At 41.8% G+C, this 27,717-nt stretch overlaps 1 protein-coding gene across 4 annotated transcripts in view; it reads left to right on the top strand.

The window, feature by feature from the left end:
• Positions 1 to 27,717, top strand: part of HMCN2 (hemicentin 2) — a 222,500-nt gene that overhangs the window by 131,214 nt on the left and 63,569 nt on the right. For all 4 annotated transcript variants that reach the window (XM_056812558.1, XM_056812559.1, XM_056812560.1 and 1 more), the window contains 17 exons: positions 228 to 341; positions 5,946 to 6,032; positions 6,447 to 6,638; positions 8,996 to 9,169; positions 11,701 to 11,814; positions 12,322 to 12,464; positions 14,800 to 14,950; positions 19,045 to 19,263; positions 19,555 to 19,668; positions 22,527 to 22,714; positions 23,081 to 23,177; positions 24,142 to 24,303; positions 25,109 to 25,222; positions 25,969 to 26,171; positions 26,395 to 26,476; positions 26,795 to 26,926; positions 27,534 to 27,677. In XM_056812558.1, the coding sequence (XP_056668536.1) occupies positions 228 to 341; positions 5,946 to 6,032; positions 6,447 to 6,638; positions 8,996 to 9,169; positions 11,701 to 11,814; positions 12,322 to 12,464; positions 14,800 to 14,950; positions 19,045 to 19,263; positions 19,555 to 19,668; positions 22,527 to 22,714; positions 23,081 to 23,177; positions 24,142 to 24,303; positions 25,109 to 25,222; positions 25,969 to 26,171; positions 26,395 to 26,476; positions 26,795 to 26,926; positions 27,534 to 27,677 (2,430 nt within the window). The remainder of the gene's footprint in view (positions 1 to 227; positions 342 to 5,945; positions 6,033 to 6,446; positions 6,639 to 8,995; positions 9,170 to 11,700; positions 11,815 to 12,321; positions 12,465 to 14,799; positions 14,951 to 19,044; positions 19,264 to 19,554; positions 19,669 to 22,526; positions 22,715 to 23,080; positions 23,178 to 24,141; positions 24,304 to 25,108; positions 25,223 to 25,968; positions 26,172 to 26,394; positions 26,477 to 26,794; positions 26,927 to 27,533; positions 27,678 to 27,717) is intronic.

The raw sequence follows: 27,717 nt of genomic DNA on the forward strand, positions 1-27,717 counted from the left end.
CTCCAGGCTAACCTTCCTTAGTTCTATTAATTTATCCTTCTAACATGGGTTCCAGATTCTTCCCCATCTTGGTTTCCCTCCTGGTAGTGGTCTGTTTGAAGTCAGGCCTAGCCTTCTCTTAGTCTTTGCTGGCTAGGCACGATGTCTTTTTACCTTAGCACATATAAGGTATTCCTAGAGGCTAGGTTGAAAGGCCATTGTTCTCTTCTTTCTTCTTCCCTCTCTAGGTGGCAGGATTCTGAAGCTAACTCAAGTGCAGGAGGAAGAGGGTGGCCTCTATATGTGTCTTGCAAGTAATATAGTTGGGGAAGTGAGAAAGAATTTCAGTGTGGAGGTCTTGGGTAAGTATCATTGACTTTGAAGCCTCTAGATAACCTTGGGCTGAGCCCAAAAGGTAATTTGGAACACAGTCGTTTAAAAAAATAATTAGTTTAGAATAGTTTTCCATCTTTATAAGATTCATACTCTTTCCCTTCCCTCTTCCATCCCCACTTCCAGAGCTGACAAGCAATTACACTGGGTTATACATGTATCATTGTTCAAAACCCATTTCCATATTATTCATATTTGTTCTTTTAAAGTCAAAATCTCAATAGAATCCCATAGAATGATGTGATCAACCATGCTTTTCTTTTTTGTTTCTACTCCCACAGTTCTTTATTTGGATATGAATAGAATTCTTTCTCATAAGTCTCTCAGAATCATCCTGGATCAATGCATTACTATTGGTAGCAAAGTTCATTACACTGGATTGTTTCACAGTGTTTCACTTTCTGCTTTCTGTTTCCTGGTTCTGTTCTTTTCACTCTGCATCAGTTCATTGAGGTTCTCCCAGTTTAAAAAGAAATCCTCCAGTTTATCATTCCTTAGAGCACAATTGTATTCCATCACCATCATGTACCACAATTTGTTCAGACATTCCCCAATCAATGGACACCCTGTCATTTTCCAATTTTTTGCCACTATAAAAAGTGTGGCTATAAATATTTTCATACAAACATTTTTCATTATTAGCTCTTTGGGGTACAAACCCAGCAGTGGTATGGCTGGATCAAAGGGTAGGCAGTCTTTTAAAGCCCCTTGAGCATAATTCCAAATTGCCTTCCAGAATGGTGGAACAGTTATTTAGGAGTCCAGAAAGTAAAAGTAAGGTGGGAAGAAGAACAGTTTTGGATCTGGATTTCCCCATCTCAGCATAATTTCCACACTTCTGAGATTGTACAGTACTTATAGACAGCTTAGACTCCCCATCAGAAAGGGGGGGATTTTATTTATAAAAATAATTCCTTATTTTTTAGAATACTTTTAACTTTTTATAGTGCTCACAAATTCATGATCTCATTTGACCTAGCAACTCCATAAAGTAGATCAGGAACAGATCATTGGCCTAATTTTATAGATTGGAATGGCATTTTAAAAGGATAATTTTAACCATGGCAATTCTTTTTTTTAATTTTTATTTTTCATGCAAAACACACTTCTATATTGATCATTGTTATAAAAGCAAACCCCATACACAACCAAAACCCCAAAATAAAACCATAAATGCATTGATATGAAAGATGACTCCAAAAGTTTTTTCTCTGGAGGTGGATAGCATTCCCTGTCATAAGTCTTTCAAGATTGTCCCAGATCATTGCATGGCTGAGAGTAGTGAAATTTTTGTAGATAATCATTGTACAATATTGCGATTTCTGTGTACAATGCTCTTCTAGTTCTGCTTATTTTGCTCTGTATCAATTCCTGTAGATCTTTCCAGCTTTTTCTGAAACCATCCTGCTTATCATTTCTTATAGCATAATAGTATTCCATCACCAACATGTACCACAATTTGTTCAGTCATTCCCCAATTGATGGACATTCCTTTAATTTCCAATTCTTTGCCACCACAAAAAGAGCTGCTATAAATATTTTTGTACAAGTAGTCCTTTCCCATTTTTTATCTCTTTGGGATACAGACCCAATAGTAGAATTATCAGATCAAAGGGTATACAGTTTTATAGTCTTTTGGGCATAGTTCCAAATTGCCCTTATAAGGGGGAAAAAAGGGCTTATTTTTTAAAGGGTTGGGCTTGAATATTTAAGAGTGGTTGCCAGGAATTTAATTAATTCCAAAGAGATTTATTTACAAAATATAGAAAGAATGAAGAAGAAAATCAGAGAGAGGATAGGGTAAGATATCTAGCCTAGACACTAAGTAATTGTTACTCCTGATCCCTCCATGCAGGGAGAATTAGTTTTAGCCAGCATTGGCAAAGCTGAGGACCTGCAAAGTGTCTCTCAAGAGGATAAGTCTTTCCTGAGGCTAGTCTCTTCAGAGAAAAGCCAGCAGTTAAAAGTGAACTTTTTCACTCACCATGTGTCAGTCCAGTCAGCAGATTCTTCTGCCCCTCTTCACCAGCCTCAACTCGAAAACATGAAGAATTCAATCCAGCAGAAGTGGAAGTCCAAGTTGAACTCTGCTCCAAGAATCCCCTAACTCTGTGTAGCACTCTCTCTTTTAAAGGCATTTTCTCTTGCATCACTTCCCCTAATTCCATGTCTACCAGTCACAACTGACACTCTGCTCTAGGACTGCCCAGAAGGCAGTTAGTTGATTCCGATTCATTACCCACTATTGCACATGTGGGTCACAGACCTTCCACTTCATGATTTAGTGGGATATTTTCACTTTTGGTGATTAGATCTAAATGGGCAGATCTTCATACTTAACTTTTAAGTACTATGTTTTGCACTTTTTGTGACTGAATCTAAAAATAGGCAGGTCTCCGTACTTAACTTTTAAGTAGGGTGTTTATACTTATGGGGATTAAAATCTGAAAATAGATATGAGTTACAATTTAAAATCTTCACAATCAGGGAAGAACTAAGTACCTTCATTGTTACAATCAGGGGAGAGCCAAATCAAAATTTTAAGGCATGATTCAAAAAAAGGTTTATTTATGTATGTATGTATGTATTTATGTATGTATGTATGTATGTATGTATGTATTTATTTATTTATTTATTCATTCATTTATTTATTTATTCATTCATTCATCCATTCATTCATTCATTCATTCATTTATTCATTTATTTATTTATTTATTTATTTATTTGATTTAGAATATTTTCCCATGGTTACATGATTTATGTTCTTTCCCTCCCTTCCTCCCACCCCCCTCCCATAAGGTATGACCTTCTTGAGTGAACTTTTGCACCTCCTCTTCCATTTGGTTAGTTCTACTTTGTAGTTATTTTCCTCAGTGAATTTTTTAACCTTTCCCACCCAAAAGATCAATTCTGTTTTTAGAAATTTTTCTTTTCAATGAATTTCCATTTATCTTTTTTCATTTGGCCAATTCTGCTTTTTAGAAAATTTTTCTCTTCTTTGAATTTTGTGTCTCTTTTCCCAGTTGGCCTATTCTTTTTTTTTTAAGATATTAATTTCTTCAGGATTTTTTTTTGTGCCTCCTTTACCAAACACTTGGCTCTTTTTTCATGATTTTCCTGTATCTTTCTCATTTCTTTTATGGAGAATTTGGATGCAACAGCTTCGATTTTGTTGTCTTCTGAGTTTGAGTCTACCCTGTCACCAAAATGACTTTCTATGTTGAGTTTTTGTTGTAATTTGTTAATTTTCCTGCCTTTTTATTTTCTTTTAGTTTAAAAAACTGTTAAAGTTGAGTTCTGTAACTTTGGTAAAGGGAGCACTCTTTCAAGCTTCAGGTTCTTTGTGCAACTGCCTTCAGAGCTAGCACTGGGGATTTATTTACGTTCAGTTCTTTCAAGGTGGAATAATGTAAAGAGAGGTGGGTTTAATACTCTCCTTGCTTGTGATCTGGTCTGTGAGTAACCCCAAGCACTCTTTTACCCCTTTGAACTGTAACCAGGGTTCCTTGCTCCCCTGCAGCTGCAAATGCTATTGCTTCTCCTTACCTTTTGACTATACCCCAGAGCCAGCAAAGGTACCCCTATAATCTCCTTCTAAGCATTTGTCTGACCCCTCCTTGTGACAGAGGTTTTGCACGCAAGGAAGGTGGCAGGCTGAAGGGCTGTTGAATCTTTTCTCCTCGATGGAGGAGGGGCCCCAGGAGGTCTGGAATCTTGAGAAGCAACAAGATTCTGACAGAGATTCAGTTAGGTCTCTCAATCTGGAGAAGCCTAGGAGAGAGGTCTGGCCAAGACTTTCTCCTGAGGAGATACTCACCTTTTTCCTCTCCTGGTGACTGGACATCCTCCCTTCCACCAATTCCCAATGAAGATATAGCTGAAGAAGACATTGAGCCTCTGTCAAACTTGCCTCACAGCTCCTGGTGCCTGAATCTGAACTGTGCCAGTTGGGCCAAGTCCAGGGAAAGCCAAGCCGGACTCTCTCAGGGGGCCCAAGGCTGCCAAGTCCTGGGTTCCCCAACTCGAGGAGAGAGGAAAAAGGGTAGCTAGAATAGGGACACCTCTCCTGCTTTCCTCACAAACCTTTTCCTGCCAGCCATTTCTTAGTTTATAATAAAGTTGTTGTCTTTTCCTCAAAGTGACTCAAGTGTGAGTGGGCCAGCTTGATAGGAAAAGTAATCTCCCTGAAGAGGAAGCTTTAGACACTAGTATTGGAGGAAGTCAAAAGCCAGTTTGTGAGAGCAGCCATAACTGAGGAGGGAAGGTTGAAGGGGGAAACTACTCAACTCTCCTCTTCTGTCTCTGGGCCAACTTTAAACACCAGCTGCCTCTTCTGGATCTTGCTTTCAAGGGGGAGATCTCCATTCCTTCTCTATCCCTTTTACCACCAATTACACCCTTATCTGTGGCTGAAAACTTCAGAGCTTTGCCTGTTGCTTTAGTTGAACCCAAGGCTTGTTGCCTCAGTGGGGACTGCCCTGGCATGCTGCCCTCCACCTCCTCCCAGTGCACTAGATCCATTATGCTGGCCTTCTAAGTTGTTTTGGGCTGAAAAATTATTTTGCCTTCTCTTTTTGTGGGTTATGCGGCTCCAGAATTAATTTTGAAGTGTTATATCATTGCTTTTTGTAGGGCAATTTGGGAGAAATCAGATGGATCCCTCTAACTTCTCCACCATCTTGGCTCCCTGGCCCCCACAAGATGAGTTTTCCTGATTCCAGGCCTGGTGCTCTATCCACTCACTGTACCACCTGGCTATTCTGAAAAGAGCAATATACATCCCTATTAATTAATTTTGCTATTGTTATTTTTTGGTTTTGTGATTTTATCAGTGTAAGAAACTCCCTTTACCATGTGCATCAGTAGCTGTTTTGTAATTGAAAATCCTTAAGAGTCAGCTAATGTCACTGAGAGGTTGGGTGACTTGTCCAGGGTCACACAACCAGCATGTGTCAGAGGTAGAACATGAACCCTAGGTTTTCCTGATTCTTTGGGCAGCTCTTCACCTACTTTAATCCTTTCTATTGTTCCTCTTGATTATTATTATTATTATTACCAATTCCAAGTTTAGAATTCTTTCTCCTAGGCCAGGGGTCAGCAGACCATAACCTTTGTGACAGATTAGGCCCATTACCTATTTTTGTACATCCTGGGAGCAAAGAATGACTTTAATTTCTTTATTTCTATTATTATTATTATTGTTATTATTATTATTTAAAAAAACTCTTAACTTCTATCTTAGAGCCAATACGATATATTGGTTCCAAGGCAGAAGAGTAGTAAGGGCTGGGCAATGGGGGTTAAGTGACTTGCCCAGGGTCACACAGCGAGGAAGTATCTGAAGCTATATTTGAACCCAGGACCTCAAGGCCTAGCTCTTAAACCTCTGAGCCACCAGCTATCCCCAGATTCATATTTTAAAATAAAGCTTTACTGTATTTAAGAATGTAAAAACCTTTCTTAGTTTGCAGACCATACAACAACAGATGGCAGACTGTATTTTGCTGCCCTTTGTCCCAGATCATGCAGACTGTAGAATCAGTAGAAAACTCATGGTTGTTTCATTCTTCCAGTTCCTCCTCGAATTGAGAATGAGGATACAGAAGAGGTAGTTAAAGTTCCTGAAGGACAATCTGCCTACTTAACTTGCAACGTCACAGGTAACAGCTATGTGGAGTGATTGGCAACAGGAAAGACAGAGCTCTAATATCTGGGATGGGGGTGGGGGAAGGAAGCTCCAGAAACCAAGATTTGCATCCAAACTCTCTATTTCCAGCTACTCCCTGTTTATAACCAACCATTAATTGTTATTTGCTCCTCTTTGGAAAAAAGGCTAATACCATTCCCCAAGGAGAAGAGAAGCAATCACTTTGTCCATTATCTTTTCATTTCTGGTGCTGATGTTCAGATCTTTGGGATTAGATGTGAAGTTCTGAGACCAAAAGATTCCAGAGTTCCATTCTAAGCTCCTTAGAACTGTTCTAGAGCCTGCTGTGTACCATAGGAGCCATCAGACAAATTCGAGCTAAGACTTTTAAGGGAATACTATCACTCTTACTTATTTCTATGGACAGGTCATCCCCAGCCAACAGTCACATGGTTCAAAGACGGCCGTACCCTCTCTGGAGGAGACCTCTATTCCATATCCCCAGATGGATCTCTGCTAGAAATACTCCAGGCCAACTTCTCCAGCTCTGGCCATTACTCTTGCATTGCATCAAACTCTGTCTCAGAGAAAACCAAGCACTACAAACTTAGTGTTCTGGGTGAGTGTTGAGTGCACAAGCTACCCACAGTGTGATGCCCCCAAAACCCCTCAAGAGAGTCAGACTGACCTCCTAGAATTGCTTAAGCTGAATTTATTGGCCTCTAAGACATGGGATCACATGAAACCACATATTTAGGGCTAGATGGGACTTCAGAAGTCAATGAGTTCAACTCCCTCATCTTAGAAATTTTGGAAACAGACCTTAGAGGCTAGGTCATACATGTAGGATGTGGCATGGTATCGATTTTTATTTATTTTTTCCCAGAATCTTTTTTTTCTGGGCCATACATGTATCATGCAAAACACACTTCCATACTGATCATTTGTTATAAGAACACACTCATATAAATCCAAAACTCCAAAATGAAACTAAATTAAGGTATAGACTTAAAAAAATATTTCCTCCCCTAATTACATGGAAAGATAATTTTTAACACTTAAAATTTTTTCAAATTCCAAATTTCTCCCTCCATGAAATGGTAAGCAATCTGATTTTACATGTACAATCTTGTAAAACATCCTGGGTCATCTCCAATGATCCTGACTTTTGTCCTACTGGACTCTGATGACTGGAAGAGAGAGTGAGACTGATGACTTTGTGCAATTCTTCCCCAATTAATCCAATTCATATGCAAGGCAAGACATCACCCGTAATGTCATTGGTCCTCTTTGAAATGAAGGGTGAACAACAACAACCTACTATATTCAGGACTAGGAGTTGAGGATATGAAGATGGAAACAAAACCAGTCCCTGTCTCAGGAGGCTTACATTCAGCTATGGATGGAGAGAGGCTACTCTCTATATTCAGAGAAGTAAATAGAAGATAATGGGGTGGTGGTGGTAGAGAGAAAGCTCTATACCTATGGGATCAGGAAAAATTTCAAGTCGGAAATAGCAACTGAGCTGAGCCCCAAAGATGGGGGGATGAGGTGAAGAGTGTTCTAGGCATGGAGGTATTCCCTGTGTGAAGTTCCTGCAGTGGGAGGAGTTGGGATGTTCAGAGAACAGTCAGTTTGACTGGAATTTAGGGTGTTTAAAAGAGAAATAGAATATGAAATAAGTCTGGAAAAGTAAGCTGAAGCCAAGTTAGGGAGGTCTTTAAAAGCCAAGATTATGCATTATATCCTAGAGGCTCCAGGGAACTCCTAAGGCTTCTTGAACAGAGGAATGACATGATCAGCTCTGTGCTTTTAGGAACTTTGGCACTTCTTTCAAGGATAATTGACCAAGAGGATAAGAATAAGACCAGTCAGATACCATTACAGTGATAAGAACCTGAACATGGTGGTGGCCCGGGGAGTAGAGAAAAGAGGCCAAATTCTGTGGAGGTCAAATAGACTAGAGTTGGCAACTGATTAGATAATGCAAGGAGAGAGTGGGAAGAGTTGAGAATGACTCCCAGTTGAGAACTTGGGATGGAAAAGAAGAATCTGTAGGACTTGCTGGTGGAGCTGTCCAGTAGTCAATTGTCAGTTGGGGGGAGAGTCCAGAGGAGAAGTTGGGTCTGTGTGTAAGGATATGGGAGTTACCTGCCCAGACATGATCATTGAAGCTCTAGGAGCTGATAAACACCAAAAAAGAAAGCAAGACCCAAGTCAGAACTAGAAAAAGATAACTTGATTATGATTATCCGAGAGAAACAGGGCATTTTACCCTATCAGAAGCATATGACAAGGCGATATGATAAGGAAGTGAGTTCCCCCTCACTTTAACAGTTAAGTCAAGGCTTTGTGATCACTTGTCAGGAATGAAGCTGGAAATTTTCACCTTTTTTGTGTTCTGGACCCTGTGGGCAGTTTGGGGAAGCCTATGGACCCCTTCTCAGAATAATGGTTCTAAATACATAAAAGAAAATACATAGGAAAGGAAACCATTATTATTGAAATATAATCATCAAAATATTGACAGAAATGTTCAGGTCAAGGTCTTCTGTTGTAGTTGGTTTACTTCTTTAGGCATGAGCTAAACTAGATGGCCTCTGAAGCCCCTTCCTACCCAGAAAGTTGGAGTGCCATTCTCACTGTTCATCCAAACACCCCCATCTACCTTGGCTCTGAGGGGCTACTCTTCTTTTCTGCACTCCCATGGTCACCATCATATTCAGGCTCTCATCACCACAATAGCCTTCTAATTAGTCTTACTCTTACCCTCTTGGTCAATAATCTTCTGCAGAAATGCCAAAATAGTGTCCCTAAAAGCACAGATCTGACTATGTCATTCCTTTGCTCAGGAAGCCTCAGGGGTTCCCTGTTGCCTCTAGGGTAGAATGCACAACTGACAGCTTGGCTTTTAATTTGGCTTTGACTTGGGTTCTTGGGGCAAGACCATATTTCATCAGCTTCTTCTGCCTTCAGTGGGCCCCACCATTTTGGGAGCGACTGAGGACAATCCAGATGAGGAAGTGACAGTGACTATCAACAACCCCATTTCCCTGATCTGTGAGGCCCTCGCATTCCCTTCCCCTACCGTAACCTGGATGAAAGATGGGGCTCCATTTCAAGCCTCAGGAAATACCCAACTGCTCCCAGGTGATGGTTTCTGGGGTACAAAGGGTTGGGGGAGGGGGAGTTGGTCTGAGTTGTGCCTGTGGTGGGATCACTTAGGGTAACAGATGGTTTCCTCAAAACCTTTTCTCTCCAGGTTGGTAGGAATAAGTTTATAAGCTGGAGGCTGAAGATGCCACCACTGGCCAGTGATCTGGAGCATGTTAGCACTGTTAGAAGTTAAAAACAATAATAATAATAATAATAATAACAACAACATATGAAACTTTAAGATTATAGAGCATTTTGCAATTATCTCCTTTTTTTCTAACAACAGTCCTAGTAGATACGTGCTATTATTATTATTAACCCCCTTTTACAGATGGAATATAGGGAAATGGAGGTTAAGTGATTTGTCTAGAGACACATAACTAGTTAAATGTCTGAGGTCAGATTTGAACTCAGATCTTCCTAACTTCAGGCCTGATGTCATCTAGTTAATACCCTAATGACTTCTCTTAGGTGAGACTAAAGGATTGGTTTATTCCATTCTGGCAGAAAAAGGCGCCTGGGTCAAGAACTAGAACCAGGGAAGCAAAACACACCAGAAACATGGGAAGACTAACAGGTCAACAGTAGAGTCAGAGCAAAGAAATCAAACATAAATAAAGAGGGGATGGATACTGGAGGACAGATCAAGGCAGATGTTTCAAAATCCATGTAAATAGTCCTTATTTGGGAGGATCTAGATTTCCTTCAGATCAGTGCAAGAAGGGTAAGCAGAAGGTCAGACACTCAGTCAACAACTAGGAGATAGATCCAAAGGAAACGGAGGAGGCAAATCAAGAGAGCATATCAGCCAAAGCAAGAACAAGGCCCTGGAGAATAAGGAGGCTTGCTAATTCACCTTCAGCTGCCTTCTCTCCCCTTTCACTCAGAAGACCAGAGAGAGAGAGAGAGAGAGAAGAGAGAGAGAGAGAGAGAGAGCGGAGAGAGAGAGAGAAGAGGAGAGCAGAGAGGAGAGGAGAGGGAGAGAGACATGGAGAGAGAGAGAGGAGAAGAGAGAGAGAGAGGAGAGAGAGGGAAGAGAGGAGAGAGAGGAGAGAGGAACGAGAAGAGGAGGAAGAGGAGGGAAGATGAAGAGAGTGAGGAGAGAGGAGAGAGAGAGATGAGAGGAACGTGAGAGAGAGAGAGAAGGGAGAGAAACGAGAGAGGAGAGAAGAGGAGAGAGAGAGAGAGAGAGGGAGAGAGAGAGAGGAGAGAGAGAGAGAGAGAGAGAGGAGAGAGAAGAGAGAGAGAGAGAGAGAGAGGAGAGAGAGAGAGAGAGAGAGAGAGAGAGAGAGAGAGAGAGAGAGAGAGAGAGAGGAGAGGAGAGAGAGAGAGAGAGAGAGAGAGAAGAGAGAGAGAGAGAGAAGAGAGAGAAGAGAGAGAAGAGAGAGAAGAGAGAGAGAGGAGAGAGAGAGAGAAGAAGAGAAGGAGAGAGAGAGAGAGAAGAAGAAGAGAGAGAGAGAGAGAGAGAGAGAGAGAAGAGAGGAAGAGAGAGAGAGAGAAGAAGAGAGAGAGAGAGAGAAGAGAGAGAGGAGAGAGAGAGAGAGAGAGAGAGAGAGAGAGAGAGAGAGAGAGAGAGAGAGAGAGAGAGAGAGAGAGAGAGAGAGAGAGAGAGAGAGAGGCAATTCCCAGTAAGTTTGGTCTGGGAGCTTGTTGATAAAAAATAAGTATAATTAGCTGATTGAAGCTTGGTAAGGGCAGAAAGGGACAGGGTAAGAGTAGATGTGCTGTATTTCTTTGCAAAAGGAAGACTCTTCCTGAGAATGGAGCCATGAAAGACAAACTCTCCCTTTTTAAGACCTTCAAAGTACCTTCTTCATAGTAGCCTTGTGAGACAGTTAGTATAATGATTATTATTCCCATTTTATAGAGGCCCCTAGTTGCATGCCTAGGAAATTTTGGAGCCAGGACTCAAATCTAAGTCTTTTGATTTTATTGTTTTGGGTTCTTTCCAAATTCTGGTGCCTGCCAACCAAAGCTAACTTGCTTAGTCCTACTCACACTATAGTCAACAACTAAAGGCAACTAACTTCTTCTTTTTTTTTTTTATAATTGAGGTCCATAGAGTTGAAGTGACTGAGTCAGGGTTGCATAGGTTGTTAGCAACAGAGCCTAGATTTAAGCCCAGGTCTTAGGATTCTTTTTTATTTTTAAGTCCTTACCTTCTATCTTAGAATCAATACTTTGTGTTGGTTCCAAGGCAGAAGAGCAATAAGGACTAATCATTGGGGGTTAAAGTGACTTGCCCAGGGTTACACAACTAGGAAGTATCTCAGGCCAGATTTGAATCTAGGATCTCCCATCTCTAGGCTTGGCTCTCAATCCACAGAGCCACCTAGATGCCCTCTAAGTTTCTAAATATTATGTTATTTCTACCCTTCCAGTGGGAATTAGCATTACCCCAGCTGGGGACAACCAGACTCTGTCTTTGAGGGCCCTTCTCCCCAGTGGGTGGCCGTGACTCTGAAGGAAGGAGGAGGCCCTTAGGGGAGCTCAATGGTGAATTCTGGCTTCTGAACCCCAAGCAGGTACCCATGGATTGCAGATTCTCAATGCCCAGGAGCAGGATGCTGGCCGATACACATGTGTAGTCACTAATGAAGTCGGAGAGGCTGTCAAGAACTACCATGTAGAAGTTCTCAGTATGTAACAGTATCCCCTGTGAGGCAGAAGCCCTCTAGCCAAAAACTTATTCGTGTAATAATCTTGGTTCATCTGCCACATCTGTATTAAATTTAATATGTGAAAAAGTACCCCCATGTATCTTATTTGGATTTCATAAATGAGGCAGGCCTTACTATTCTTTCTGCTAATTACAGTTGAGGAAACCAAGGCCCTTGGAGGGGAAGAGACTGGGCTAATGCTGCCCAGTTAGCTGGTGAGAGATCTGAGTCTAGAAAACAGTTCACCTGAATATTGTTATAACATTCTATTCTGTCTATGGATTCTTTAGCAGGGAGCATAGAACTCCAGGCCTTTCTTCATTCTACTTTGGGCTCTGGCAAAATGATTAGGGATTCCACAACATGCAGTCCCAGAACTAGAAATGTAGACATGTCTATCAGGCACCCTTCCCAGTGTGTCCCAGTATGTTCTCACTTCTATTCCCAGGGTAAAGTCTGACTCTCCAACTCTGTTCTGGTTTTCAGTTCCTCCTTCTATTTCCAAGGATGATCCATTGGATGAATTCAGTGTTAAAGAGGTGAAGGCCAAGGTCAACAGCACCCTGAGCTTGGAGTGTGAATCCTGGGCTATGCCCCCTCCAACCATCACCTGGTACAAGGATGGACAGGTGAGCCAGGGACAACAATCATACATGCTAGCTCTCAGGGAATTCTGAGAAAATTTTTAGCCTTAGGGTTCAAGGTGAGATGAGGGTGGGGGGGGGTCTGTAGCTGGTTCTAAAGGTCTCAGATCCTTTAGAATGAGTGAGACATCACCAAATGGAACCCCATCCATTTGCAGAACAGTAGTGCTACCTCGGTGTGATGCCAGGGTCATAATCATGAGAAAATGGAACAAAAAGACCCATGGGACACACAGGTGGAGTCTGAAAATTCTCCTTGGAGGGAAAAAGATGAGTAAACAGGATGTTGCTGAGACAGAATACTGGGAACCATCTTAATAATTTTCATTTTAATCTAAAGCACCTTCTTGTACAATAATCTTGTGAGATAGTTGAGGAAATTGAGAAAATTAAGGGAACTGAGGGGAATAGAATAGTGAATGGCTAATTGTGGGAATTGAGTGAACCACACTGATTCTATCTTGTGACTCAGTTTTGGAGCTAGTTCAGTTCTCTTTCTATTCAATTATGGGTCTGATCCAAATTATGTTTTGTGAGAAAACATTATTCGGTTGTGGGAATTAGGAGAAAACCCTATTGCATTGTTTAAACCCAGCTCTGCTTGGCTGGGAAGCTGGACCTGTACCCACTTCTTAGAGATGCTTAACTGAGGCCCTAGGTTAGGCTGACCAAAAGCTTGGTCAGACCCAAAGATTGACAAGGAGTTTTCTCACAGTTGTACTACAGGCAGGTTGGTGTATGGATGCTGATAAGTTGATATAAGGATACAGGCAACAGGCCAGTCAGCAGAGGCACAGTGGACTAGGGACTTTCCTTCCTTTGGTGTCAGGGCAGAATCAGGCAAAAGTAACCTGGAGTTACCCCAGGGTGTTTAACATAACATTAGCATCTCATTTGCATTGTGGTGTGCTTTTCCCCAAGTGGGCAAATAGAGTGAATCCTGGGTAAGGTCACACAGACCAAAGTGAATAGTGGGTAAAGTGACATCATTTCCTTGCAAACAATAGCAACCACTGCCCAAACAAATGACCCCTTCCTTAGTAACAAATCAAGATAAAAAGTATTCCTAAAAACCTCTCAAGGTCTTTCTAGTGTCAAGCCTCTCCATCACCAGGACCTCTTCCCTCTCTTAATAAAGCTAGTTCCCTCACCAAGGAGATTGCCTGAGTCATTAATTCTTTGGACAGGACCTTAATCTTGCACTCCCCACCAACATCAATATGTCTTCTCTGAAAACCAGTTCTATATTGACCAATCAGTTATTGTTTCCACATTCCTTTGATTATTCATAGAAATTGGGGAGAGTAGGCATCTTTTTTTTTAATTCAGGGAATTTTACTTGTTCACTCTCCCCCTCCCATTGTGGAAAGTCCCAAAACTTTCCTCCACTTAGAAGTCAGATTACCTAATGTTGTATTGTTTCCTTTTAGTTAACTGGCCTCATTCAATTGTTTTTAATGTATAAAAGTCAGTCTCCCCAGTATTACAGGTCCAGCCCTAAGCTAAGGAAGAGACCTGGTACCAGTTTGTTGGGCAATTGCTAATGCATTGTTTAATAAATTAATATCCTTGGAAACTTGTACTTTTGTTTCCTCAATCATTTCATCCTTCATCGATCATATAGTTAATGCAAGCATTATTTCCATTTTATGGATTAGAAAACTGAGGCAGAGAGGTTAAACAGTTTACCTAGTCACATAACTCAGCAGCGTGAGAGACCAGACTCAAATCTAGATCTGCTAACTCCCAGTCCAAGCTGCCTTCTCTTCTCCGATGCTGTGATTCTAGGGGTTATTGAGTTTACCATACAGGGATCAGGGCAGAATTGGAGAACTGGGGAGTAGACCCAGTTTGGGAACTAGGCCTTAAGTACAAGTAGACATTCTAGTGCCCTGATCCTTCCCTCCCCACAACTCAGACCCACAACCTGCTTCCTAACCTTGACCTTGGACTTGTAGGCTAGATATCTCGCAAATGTTTGCTTCTAATTATCAGGGTGACCAGGAAAATGTTCAGAGACCTCTGTGGCTCTAATAAGTCCCCCCAGGAGACTAAGGCAATGGAGCATGGAAGCCAGGACAGGGCTTTCATCTGACCCATTTGAAGGGACTGAGGGCAGGAATGTGGGTGAGGAGCCAGGCTGAGTTAGGCTTCAAGGGGAATATTCCACATCCCTCAGAGGGTGGCCAAGGAGCCATGGAGTGAACTCTTCCAGGAAATCCATGGAAATATGATCTTTGGCCGTGGTAGTTGCACACCCTGAGCTTGCTAATTTGGCCTCATTTACCACTTCCCTCCACTCTGTGTCTTGTGCCATCAGCTGGTGAGCCCTGACAATCGCCTTCACCTGCTGGCTGATGGACGGCTGCTCCAGATCAATCCAACCAAGGCCTGGGATTCAGGGCGATACCTATGTGTGGCCACCAATGTGGCTGGAGAGGATGACAAAGACTTCAATGTGCTTGTCCAAGGTAGGTCCCCAGGAGGGAAAGAGTAGATGCAAAGATGGAGGGGAAGAGTAGATGTAAAGATCAGCAGAAAGTCTTGAGGGAAATGGGCAGCAAACAGGCCTGAACTGTATATGAGGGGGAGATGGCAATTATTCATTCCAGCTCTCTTCTCTCATCCTGTGGAAACCCAGAATTTGAGAGATATCTTAACCAACAACCCTATTCCCCAACATTTATTTATGTATTTATAGGGTTATTTAAGATTTGCAAAATGCTTTACATATATTATAAAGCTAAAGACTGAACCTGTGATGATATTATTAGAGGGAACTCCCAGGTGAGGAAACTAACTTTTATAATGTACCTTTTCTGCAACTTATATGTTAAAATTAATTTGTGTTTGGACTCTGGATAATGTATTAATTAGGTGGTCACCAGAGATTTAATTTCTAAATCCCAAAATGAATTACTAAAGTAAATGGAAATTATGGTAGTTTATTTACAATATTTACAAAAGAAGGAAGATGTTAAGGAATGAGAGAAAAAGAGAAAAACTCTGGCTTCTTCTTATATCACTTAGAATTTCTAAGTCCCAGCCAGGGGAAGAGAATCTCAAGAAGATGGGCCTTACCTGGAGGCTTCACACCTCCAGAAAGGCGGGTTCACTATATCAATTAGAATTTCTAAGCCCCAGCCAGGGAAAGGGAAAAGCAAGTCCACTAAGTTAGCCTTTCACTTACCAATGTAAAAAAGAAGTCTGGGTGTCAGTCTTCCAGTTGCTCCTCTGTCCTTCACTCCAAGCCCAGGTGACTGATTGTCTCCTAATATCTGTCTTCCCTTCAGCTCCGAGTGACTGATCCTTCACTCCAAATCCGGTGACTGACTGTGTGTCCTCTTCAGTCTTTTCCCCCCTCTATTTAAAGACCTTTTTCTCTTGTGTCACCTCACCTAAATTTTCACGTCTACCAATCACAGCAGACTCTTTTCTCCAGGACTGCCCATTCTTTAATTCTCACCTTCCTTGGTTCGATTTTCACCAGGACTGCCCTCTCTTTAGTTCTCACTTTCTCTGATTTAGATTATATTCTCTTTTGTTAAGTTCAACTTTTGTAGTTTCTTAACACCTTTTTGTAGTTAAAACCTAAAAATAGATTGTAGCTTATAATTCTAGCTTCACTATAAAGGAAGAGCTAAGTACCTTCATTGTTACAATCAGGAGATTACAATTTTATCTTCACAATAAAGAGCTAAGTATCTTCATTGTTACAATCAGGAGATAGCTAAATCCAATCTTCACAATCCCCCCTGATGATCATTGGGAGACTAGTCTCCCCATTGATCATTTAACATAATCATCTTGTAGTCCTAAAGCACTTCTAACTACAGATGTATATATTTCACCTTTTAAGAGGAAATGATAATAGTTATAGATAAATAGAAAAGAGAGAAAGCAAAACCAATGTTTTGTTAGGTGTATTGACAAAAAGTCAAAATTAGGGGATAGTCCCCTTTGGCGTAAAAGTATACATTTACAATAAATGTTCAATCCCCCCTTTTTTTAATCAATTGCACCCAAAAGTTCATTCTGGATCTTCTTGATGCAGTGTAGGTTTCTACAAGCATTTTCCCCCCCAATTCATTCTTCTGGATTCAAGGAGTTAGAAAACTTCTTTTCCTGAAATTCTTTCTCAAACAAAATTTTAAATATTAGATTTAAAAAAATAAGAATACAATACAATCCCCCCTGAAGAGGGTGTTTATCAACCAGATCAGCTCAAAATGGTTGAGTTATGGGTGTGTGAGTTAATTGTCAAAAGAAAAACTAAAAAACATAAAAGAAAAATAAATAAATGGAAGAAAAATTAAACTTTGAGAGAAAAAAATTCAAAATTCAGAATTAAAATATCAAAAACTATGTATATAAAATTTCTGAATAAAAGAATAAATTCATAACAGGCCCTTGTATTAGGGTCCAGTTAAAGTAAATTTCTATCCCACAAGTCTATAGGGGGAAAAATGCAGTAATGTTGTATTTACCCATTATAAATCAGGACTACAGGAAAGTTGCCATAATATGAGAGAAAAAAACAAGACTATATTTTTGTGTAAAAATGGAAGTGTCATTTCCTAGTCTGATATTTCATCATTTCTCAGGGATAGGGTAGTCAGAATAGCCAATTGTTAGGTACTTTTATAGAAAGTATTTTATAAGGAGTATGGTTCAAGGAGTCCTGCTTTTTAACATGTCAAGCACTGCAACCTCAAGTCTCACACTAGGTTCAAGTCCTTTCATATTGGCATAGAAGTTCATCAATCCCACATGGATTGGTTTCTTTGGACCTGTGTGCTCTTTGGGCACTTTTTAAGGTTAAATCTGTGCTTCTATGGAACTACATAGATAAAGTCTGTGCTCCTTTTTTATCCCATTTTCAAGAATCAGACACAATCATTAATCACAGTCCAATAATATTTATCAATAAGTGGCAGGTTTCCATAGTCTAAAGCTCTTTGGGCATACATTTTTTAAAGCAAATGAGTATCTTAGCTTATTGAAAAAATAAAAAATAATTAAAAGAAAATATTTTTAATACAATTACATGTGCTTCAAATGCAAAAATGAGAGAAAGAAAAAATACTGTACAGAACAAATAAAGTGCAATAAAATAGTACAGATCCATCAATAGGGAAGTATTATCATAATCAATAGTTAAATACAATCAATATAGTCAATTCTTCATTATCAACAGAGGGTACTCATTTTACATGGCTACAATGAATCCACGAGTCCCTCTCCCCAATTTTAATATCTGTCGGTGTAGTTAATAGGACTTGGAATGGTCCATCATAAGCAGGTTCAGTTGACCCAGTACATTTGTATATACACACTATCACCTGGGTTTAAATCATGAAGCGAAAAGTCTATGGGACCCGCTTGAACAGCAGCTCCAGAGTCATGGAGTTCTTGCAATTTTGTTTGTAATTGTCTGTAGCAATGGTTATATCCCCTCCTAACAATGAGGTATAGGCAGGGGTAAATGGTTGTGCCTGAATAGGTGGGTATCCAAATAGCATCTCAAATGGTGAGATGTGTAAATCACCTTTGGGTCTGCTTCTGAGATTAGCCTTTTGCCTAGAATAGTGAGAGGTTCAGTGATTTGCCCAGAGTCACACAGCTAGTCTGTGTCAAAGATAAGACTTGAACCCATGTCTTCTTGACTTCCAGACTGGCTCTCTGTTCACTAGACCAGGAAATTATCGAGCTTATAAATGCATTAAAATTCTAATTTTGCTGGGTTAAGATCAATTAACTTTGTGTGTCCACTTGGAAGAGCATAAAAGAACTGTAGATCTGGATGTGGCTTTAGAGATCATTCATTCATTTGTAACATCTGTAAAACCCCCAATACATACACACATATAGATGTGTGTATATACATATACACATGTTCATATATATACAAACAAATATACATATATATTTCATATATTCATATTTCAAATATTTCATGTATTCATATATACATATGCATGTGGTGCTATGCTAAATGCTGGAGGTGTTAGAAAAATACTTTTAAAGAATTTGTAATCTTGTAGGAGTGAAGAGGCCTAGATGAAGATAAATATAAGAGAAATGAACATACATTGAGTGCACAAAAAGAAGAGGTGCAATGCATTATAAACTCATCTAGATTCATAGAATGTTAGAACTGGAGGGAACCTTGTGGTTCAGTCATTTTTCAATCATGAGCAGTTCTCTATGCCTCTATTTGGAGTTTTCTTGGCAATGAGACCAGAGTGATTTGCCATTTTCTTCTCCAAATCATGTTAAGGATGAGGAAATAGAGGTCAGCAGATATAAGCGACTTGCCCAGAGTCACACATCGAGTAAGTGGCTGAGTCTGGATTTGAATTTGGGAAGATGAGTCTTCCTGATTCCAAATCCAGTGCTCTATCTACTGTGCCATCTAGCTAGTAGGAGATAACCTTAAAGAAAATCCAGTTGTCATCACATTTTATAGAGAAGGAAAGAAAGGCTCAAGAAGTGAAGCAATTTGCCCAGAAGAGGAAAACTCTCTCTTGATGATTTTGTCCTTTTTTCCTTCCCTCCCTTCCAGTGCCCCCCATATTCCAGAAGATTGGAGATCCCAATGAAGCCTTTGAGGTCCACCACCAGGAAGAGGAGCTGAGGGGAGGTGTGCTTGAGTACCGAGAAATTGTGGAGAACAATCCTGCCTACCTGTACTGTGACACCAATGCTGTCCCACCTCCACAGCTTACCTGGTATAAGGATGATCAGCCCCTCTCAGATATTGAGGGTATCTCTGTGTTACAAGGTATGGTCTCCCCACAAAAGCTGATTGTGCTAACAGGATATGATGACCACTTGGTCCTCTTCTCTCTCCTCCTATCTTCAGACTGAAGATGGTGTGATGAAATGACTAGTGTCATGATCATAGATGATTAAAAGTGTTTGTGATATGGAATACTATCAATGGGACTTTGAATGGCCTTGATCTCTCTCCATTCCCCTAGCAGCCCAACTGACCCTTAATCCTGACAACCTGCCCTATAGATTGTTTCCCTTGGGTGGGCCCTCTGGCCTCTGAGCTTCTTTCCTTCTACAGGTGGCCGGGTCCTGCAGATCCCCATGGTTCGATCAGAGGATGCAGGGAGGTATACATGCAAAGCCTCCAATGAAGTTGGAGAGGATTGGCTGCACTATGAGCTTCTGGTGCTGAGTGAGTGGCTAGGAGATGAGGGGAGGAAAGGACCCCAAGCATCCTCTCCTTCAGATGAAGGAGACATCCCAACGTGGAACCCTACCCTGACCCATTCCAATGAGGGAGTTAGTGCTGAGATGGGAGAGTTGACAGTCAGAGATCCATGGAATTAGAGGATAGAATGGATGCCTCTGTCTTGTACCTGATGTCTCAAGCCCTCAACTTCCTTGTTATTGTTTTAAAATCTTTTAAATTTTTATTGTCATCCCAAACATGCAACGATCATATTGGTCACTGTTTTAAGAGCACACTTATAATAACCAAAATCCAAAATAAAATCCTAAATACACTGATGTGAAAGACAACTTCAACAGTTCTTTTTCTGGAGGTGGATAGCATTCTCCGTCATAAGTCTTTCAGGATTGTCTCAGATCGTTGCATTGCTGAAAACCAAGTTTTCACAGATAATCAAAGTATGACATTGCTATTGTTGTTTGCAATGCTCTCCTAGTTCTTCTTATTTTGCTTTCCATCAGTTCCTGCATATCTTTTCAGCTTTTTTCTGAAATCATCTTGCGTATCATTTCTTATAGCACAATAGTATTCCATCACCAACATATACCACAATTTGTTCAGCCAGTCCCTAATTGGTGAACATACCCTCCTATTCTTTGCTTCTACAAAAAAAGCTGCTATAAATATTTTTGTACAAGTAGGTCTTTTCCTCTTTTCTATGATCTCTTTGGGATACAAACCTACTGAATCAAAGGGTATGCACAGTTTTATAGCCTTTAGGGCATAGTTCCAAATTACTCTCCAGATCGGTCAGATCAGTTCACAGTTCCACCAACAATGCATTAGTGTCCCAATGCTGTCACATTCTCTTCAACATTACCTCTTTCCTTTCCTGCCATAGTAGCCAATTTGATAGGTATGAAGTGCTACCTCAGAGTTGTTTTAATTTGCATTTCTCTAATCAAGTGGGATTTAGAACATTTTTCATATGATTATTGATGGCTTTGATTTCTTCATCTGATAAATGTTTGTTCATATCTTTGACCATTTTTCAATTGACAAATGGCTTGTATCCATAGATGTTTATCAGAGAAATTTATTATGAAAAATGTCCTCAGTTTGTTGTTTCCCTTCTAATCTTGCTTACATTGGTTTTTGTTCAAAAGCTTTTTAACTTAATATAGTCAAAATTGTTCATTTTATATCTTATAATATTCTATCTCATGTTTGGTCATAAATTCCCCCCCCCCTTTCTCCTTGTTATTCTTTAGTTGTTTCAGTCATGTCTGGTTCTTTGTGACTTCATTTGGGTTTCCTTGGCAAAGATACTGGAGTGATTTGCCATTTCCTTTTCTAGCTCATTTGACAGATGAGGAAACTGAGGCAAACAGGTTTTTGTGACTAGCCTAGGGTCATCTCACTAGTAAGTGTCTGAGATCAGGTCTGAACTCAGGAAGTTGAGTCTTCCTAACTCCAGGTCTGGCATACTTTCCACTGTGCTACCTAATTACCCTTCAACCTCCTAGTTCCTATAATAAAACATGACTAATGTCTTCTTTTAGCACAGAGGACTTCTAGATACAGCATAAAGTAGTCTGGGGACTAGATGGACAGGATCCAAGCCTTACTAAAGCAGTGGTTGCCAAGTCAGAGGTCTCTATTCAAGCAGGCAATATTTTTCAACCTTGTGGCTTTATTGGCTAGTGCTCTTACTTTGGACAGAAACATACAGGGAAAGTGCAAAATGGTCTAAATACAAGTTCAGAAAAGAAGTGTGGCAGGAGAGGATGATGATGATGATGATAGCTAGCATTTATATAATGCTTTAAGGTTTGCAAAGTGCTTTACATAGGTCCTCTTGATGTGGAAGAAACACACCCAAGTCTGTAGCAGGGTCTCACCCCAAGCCTGGGAGACTCAAACTCTGTTCAATCCAGGAGTAAGAAAAGAATTTTATTTGAAGTAGAAGCGGTTTTTGGTGGTATAATAGCCTAATAACTGGTAGAATAGTTTTGGGGGCCAATCAGGTAGCCTTAGGGCTGATAGCAAGCCTAGGGGCTAGTAGAGTCGCCTCTCCAGTGCTGATAGTATGGAGTAGCAGCTCTGCTGTAGAGTGGCTGCTTCCTCTGAGGAGTGGAGTTTCCACTGTGGAGTGGCAGCTTCCACATCTTGTGGATCAGGGCTGTCATATTTATTGGGGTCTACTAGCTTAGCATCTTCCTTTCCAAACTCAGTTGGAGATATGCTTTGAGGTCTGGTGCCATTGGGAATAAGGAGCATGCGCTGGTTCCATGTTCCTCCATTGTCCACCTTGTCATCAGTTGTCCGTGCGAGAGAGGTCTTGCTGCCCTCCTAGAGTGGGAACATGGTGGGGGGGGGGGGGGATGTGGTACATTGGAGGACCACTATAGATAATTCATTATTTCTAAGAACACAAAGCTGATGCCTAGTGTAGAATGTCACAGATCCAGTACAGAGAGTGGATAATTGAACAATCCGCAATTCATGCTTGACTAATGCTGAAACTGTAGGTGTTGCAGTGAATGACAACCACTGCTAACAAGTGAGTAATGTAAGATTTCAGAGTGAGGGTCCTGTTTCCGTTACTACTCCTCACTGCCTGCTGTCACTTTGTCTTCACAAAGCTGTTGGGAAGGTGCTATTATTATCCTCACTTTACAGATGAGGAAACTGAGTCCAAGAGAAGTTAAGTGACTTTTTCAGGTCACTTAGCTAATAAGTATATGGGGCAGAAATAGCAATTAGTTCTTTCTGACTCCAAGTCTAGGACTCTAACAATATGCTATGCCAGCCAGGCTCAAGGTTCTCCCACACTTTCCTCTCTTCTTATGCTTCCTCAGCACCACCTGTGATCCAGGGGGATCCAGAAGAGCTGGTGGAGGAAGTGACAGTGAATGCCAACAGCACAGTCAACCTGCAATGCCAGGCCTTGGGCACCCCCACACCAGTTATCTCCTGGCTCCGGAATGGGCTGCCCTTCATCCCTAGCTCAAAGCACCAGGCCCTGGAGGATGGGCAAGTCTTGCAGGTAAGAGTCCCCTCATGGCTTACCGATGTGGGCGGGATAAGCTAGAGTGGGCAGAGGCCCAAGGGCCAGGTTGTGCCTAGGCCTCAGGGACCTGGGGCTTCAGTGCCAAGTGAGCAGCTATGCCTAAGACTGTGGCTGTTCACAGAAGCCCAGGATTAGACCACATCCATATAGTAGCTCTTTAAGTACTTCTTGGTAGGGATAATGGTGCTAAGAGAGCAACCTCCAGGCTGTCACACTCTTGGCAGTGACCTGTTTGGACTTCCCTTCTCTCTGCTCTCCAGGACATATAGCTGACTGGTGGTCAGCTCTGAGGGCATTGCTTGAGTGCCATCTCACCCATGGGCAATGTCTCTCTCTCTGCAGGTCTCTGTTGCCGATGCAGCTGACTCTGCCAGCTATATGTGTGTGGCAGAGAATTCAGCAGGCTCATCTGAAAAGCTTTTCACCCTTAAGGTTCAAGGTGAGATGGGGACTGGGGCACTGTATACAGCTACATTGAAAAAATATGTATTAAATAACTACTGTATTCGGAGAATTGTGCCAAGTGCTAGAGAGAGAAAAACGTTTATAGTAAAGGGGGCAGCAGATTGTGATCCAGGTTTACAGATGAGAGATCCTGAGTTAAAATTTGACCTTAGACACCTCCTAAATGTGTGACCCTGAGCAAGTCACTTAACTCCCATTGCCTAACCCTTATGGCTTCTGTTTTGGAACCAATATACAGTATTGGTTCTACAATAGAAGTTAAGGGTTTTTTTTCAAGTTTATATAAAATACATTTCCTGGTATAAAGGAAAAGGTAGCTTACAAGGGGGGTGAAAGACAACACAGTGGATAATAGTACCTAGAACTTGAGGGCTATGGCTTCTTTGTGATCATTCCCCTTCCTCATCCCTTCCAAATGATTCATTCCTCTGGTGGTAGGCACCATGGAACAAGAGAATGCATGACATACTGGAAATCAGCCTCAGTTTTGGGTTTTAGTCCATGTTTTGCAACTAACCAGCCATGGCTACCTAGCTGTGTCTTTCTTCAGGCCTCAGTTTCCCCTTGTGTAAAATTATGGTACTGAGCTTGGCCATCTTCTAGGTTCCTTTCAGGACCAGTAGTCTATGGTTTTATGACAGAGGAAGATCTTTTGTTCTGGAGTCAGAGTATATGGGTTCAGACCCCACCGTGGATATTTGCTGTTTCTATGATCTTGGATGAGTCCTTTAACCTCTCCTCAGTTTCAAAATGAAGGAGTTGGATGATATGGTCCCTGGAGTCTCTTCCAGCTCTAAATCAGTGATCTCATGATTCTATAGGAATAGGTCTACACCATAATTTGAACCTCCACAGTCACTCATACTCAAAGGTTTGCTGCAGCTGACATTTGTGCTTTCATATGGCTTTCTTTGGTTCTTGCATGGATGTGGGGACAGCTCCTCCCAGAATCACTGGCTTGAACCCAGAGCGCATCACAGCCATTGTGAATAGCAGCGTGTCCCTTCCTTGCGATGTCCACTCTCACCCCAGCCCTGAGGTGACATGGTACAAGGATGGCTGGGCCCTCCCTTTCAGTGAAGACATCTTCCTCCTGCCCGGTGGGTAAACAGATCGTTTCAGCAGGACAAGGGTTGTGACCCTGAGGGATCTGGTTATCTGAAGTCCTGGCAGAAAGATCTCTCCCACTGTAGGAGACTGGTGTGGACAGGTTTCTTATTTGATGGTTAGGGCAGCACATTTAGGAAAACACAAATGTGAATGTCAAGTCAGTCGGTCTTTATAAAGTACCTTCTATGTGCTGAGCACTCTGCTAGAAAATACACAGTCTATATATACACACACAGAGGGGTATAATTAGCAATTAATTCTAAAAATCAGGCATCTAGTTTTTGGCCCCATCTCTGCCATTAACTTGTATTGTCATTATAGAAAAGTCATTTCAAGTCTCAGTTTCCTCATTTATAAAATAGAAATAATGATACTTTCTGGCCTAAATAATAGTTGATATTAAGATCAAACCTTATCAGTTTATTGAAGGGGCAGCTGGGTAGCTCAGTGGATTGAGAACCAGGCCTAGAGACAGGGGGTCCATGATTCAAATAGGGCCTCAGACACTTCCTAGCTGTGTGACCCTGGGCAAGTCACTTAACCCTCACTGCTGCTCTTCTGCCTTGGAACCAATACACAGTATGGAATCCAAGATGGAAGGTAGGGTTTTATTTAAGTTTATTGAGTGAATGAATGAATGAATGGAAGAATGAATGTACCAAGTAGATCCTTAGTCTCAATCAACTAAGTGATTTAGTGAGGAAGGAACAGAATTAGAGGGGAGGTCCTAGGGGTCAAAAGCAGAAGGCACAATTTCCTGGCATGCAGAGTTCTCCCCTCTCCTTATCTCTCCAGGTACCCATACCCTGCAGCTGCCCCGGCCCAAGCCTTCTGACACAGGCACATATACCTGTGAAGCCCTCAATGTGGCCGGCAGAGACCAGAAGTTGGTGCTGCTCAGTGTATTTGGTAAGCATTGCCCAGGTAGACAGAATTTCCTGTCTTCTTTCCCATTCTCTGTTGGGTATTTTGCTGCCTCCCTGGGCTTTTAAGCCTGTGAATTCAAGGTATTAGAACAAATGGTCTATTAATCCCCTTCATCGCTGATATCATTTGGTTTTGTGATTCTGATTTCTGGGATTGTCCCCACCATGGCCACATCCATCTTCTCCCACCAAGCATTGTTCAAGAAGAAGGAAGTACACTTAGGGTACCCAGAAGTACCCAAGACCTTTCCCCCTACAAACCAGTGTCATGGTACAATGACAGGGAGACCTCTTCAGCATCAGGGGAAGGGTCAGTCGGCATCCTTTTGCCTTCTCCCTTTCAGAGTGTGAACACCTGGAGAGCCAGGCTTTTGGGGGTATCACTGGTGGAGTCTCGTTAAGGGCTCCTTGATCAGCACCAGAAATGAAGAGGAAAAATGAATGAGGTTATAGTTTTCTTTGCTTTTATAGGCATCTCCAGCATTTGGGTGAAACTCTTCCCCTCCTCTTCATTCTAGAATTAGTGAAACCATTGGCAGTAAAAAGTAGGAAAAAGAATACTGGATTTGGAGTCAGATGACATCTGGGTTCAAATCCTGATTGCTATTTATTACTCATATGATGATTCTTCCACTCTTAAGAGAGGATCAGAAGAGATGGTCTCTAAGACAGGATTTAAACTCCTCTAATTCAGTCTTAGAGACCATCTGATCTTTCTCCTTCCCTCAGCACCCCCCACCATCAAGCAAACTCCAGGTGGACAGCGGGACACAACAGTGGTTCGAGTTGGGGACACAGCTGTCCTGCATTGTGAGTCAGACACACTGCCTGAACCAGTGATAACTTGGTATAAAAATGGACAACAGATTGCGCTGGACCAGCAGGTCCAAACACTATTGGATGGACAGAAACTAGAGATTGTGAATGTCCAGGTGAGCAGATAGAGCCCCAGACTGTAATTAAATGGCTACCCTAGATGAGTGGGGAAATGGTATGGGGGTGCTGTGGGAGGGGAGCCAAATGCCCAACACCCTTAGAGTTCCTCTGTGCACTCTCTCTCTCTCTCTCTCTCCCCTAATGACTCTGGATAAGGGCAGGTAGGGTTACCCATCTCCCCTTGTGTCTTGGGGCTCAGCCAGTCTCTCTCTGTTCCAGGTTGCAGATAAAGGTTTGTACAGCTGTAAGGTCAGCAACATAGTTGGTGAAGCCATTCGGACCTTTGTCCTTATTGTCCAGGGTAAGAGATTATGAGAAGGAAGGACCAAACTCAGTAAATCTGGAGTTTCCCTGGTCACCTTACTGACCTGGAGCAAATTACTAAAATTTTTTGTGTTGATTTTTTAAATCTGTCAAATGGGGGGTGGGGAGGAAGAATACCTCTTAACTTAGAGATGGCAATGGAGAAGAAACAATACCATAGCTGGAAGACTTGAGTATCAATTCAGAGCTATGGTGAAAGGCTTTCTGGACTGCCCAATGGGAAAAGACTGTTGGGTTTGGAGTTTTCTACTCCCAGACACCCTGAGGATCTGGATGTTTGTTTTCTCTCCCATAGTGCCCCCAATCTTTGAGAATCCTGAGACGGAGACTCTGAGCCAGGTGGCTGGAAACCCCCTGGTCCTGGTGTGTGATGTGGCTGGGGTCCCTGCTCCCACTGTTACCTGGTTAAAGGACAGGATGCCTGTTGGTGAGTGGGCAAAGCCTCTAAAATCTGAAATTGAGCACAGGAATCACTTTCCTTGTAGAAGTGGTGGGCACAGCCCCAGTTAGACTAGGGAAGCACTTGGTGTCCTGACCTGGAAACTATGGTGGAGTGGAGTGAGTTCAGCTACTGGGATTCCCATCAGAAATGAAGCATGAACTTCTAGGGTGGTTTTGGCTTCACTCACTCTCCTACCTGGAGCTTCACTCAAAAAGTTTTCCAGGAGAAAGGAGAAGGGATTCAAGGTTGGAGGGGAGAAGAAAACAACTGGAAGAATGGTATGAAGATGGGAATAGGCCTAGGATTTGCAAGGAACATTGAGTAGCCCACTCTACCTGAAGTCAAGGGTGAATCTGGGGAAAACTAAGCAAAGGAGTCCAACTTGATGCAGCAGTCAAATCTCCCCAGTGGCAGACATCAGTAATGAAAGAGTGGATAAATGTGAGTGAATGAGTATATAGAGGAGTGAATGAATAGCTCTTGGAATGAGCCAAATGCAAAAGGAACAAGCAAGAGACATGGTGACTTTTCCTGATTCAAGGTGGAGTAGTGTTAGGGATCTCTGCCCTTTGATAATAAGCTCTCTCTGCAGAGAGCAGTGTGGAGAGAGGAGTGGTTTCCAGAGGTGGCCGCCTGCAGCTCAGCCGCCTCCAGCCCTCCCAGGAAGGAACTTACACGTGTGTGGCTGAGAATCCTGAGGCCGAAGCCCGCAAAGACTTTGTGGTCATGGTGCTAGGTATGACAGGACACTGCTGCCCAGCTAGCTGTTGCCTGGA

This window comes from Monodelphis domestica, chromosome 1 (genome assembly GCF_027887165.1).
Source record: "Monodelphis domestica isolate mMonDom1 chromosome 1, mMonDom1.pri, whole genome shotgun sequence".
NCBI classification, from domain to species: Eukaryota; Metazoa; Chordata; class Mammalia; order Didelphimorphia; family Didelphidae; genus Monodelphis; species Monodelphis domestica.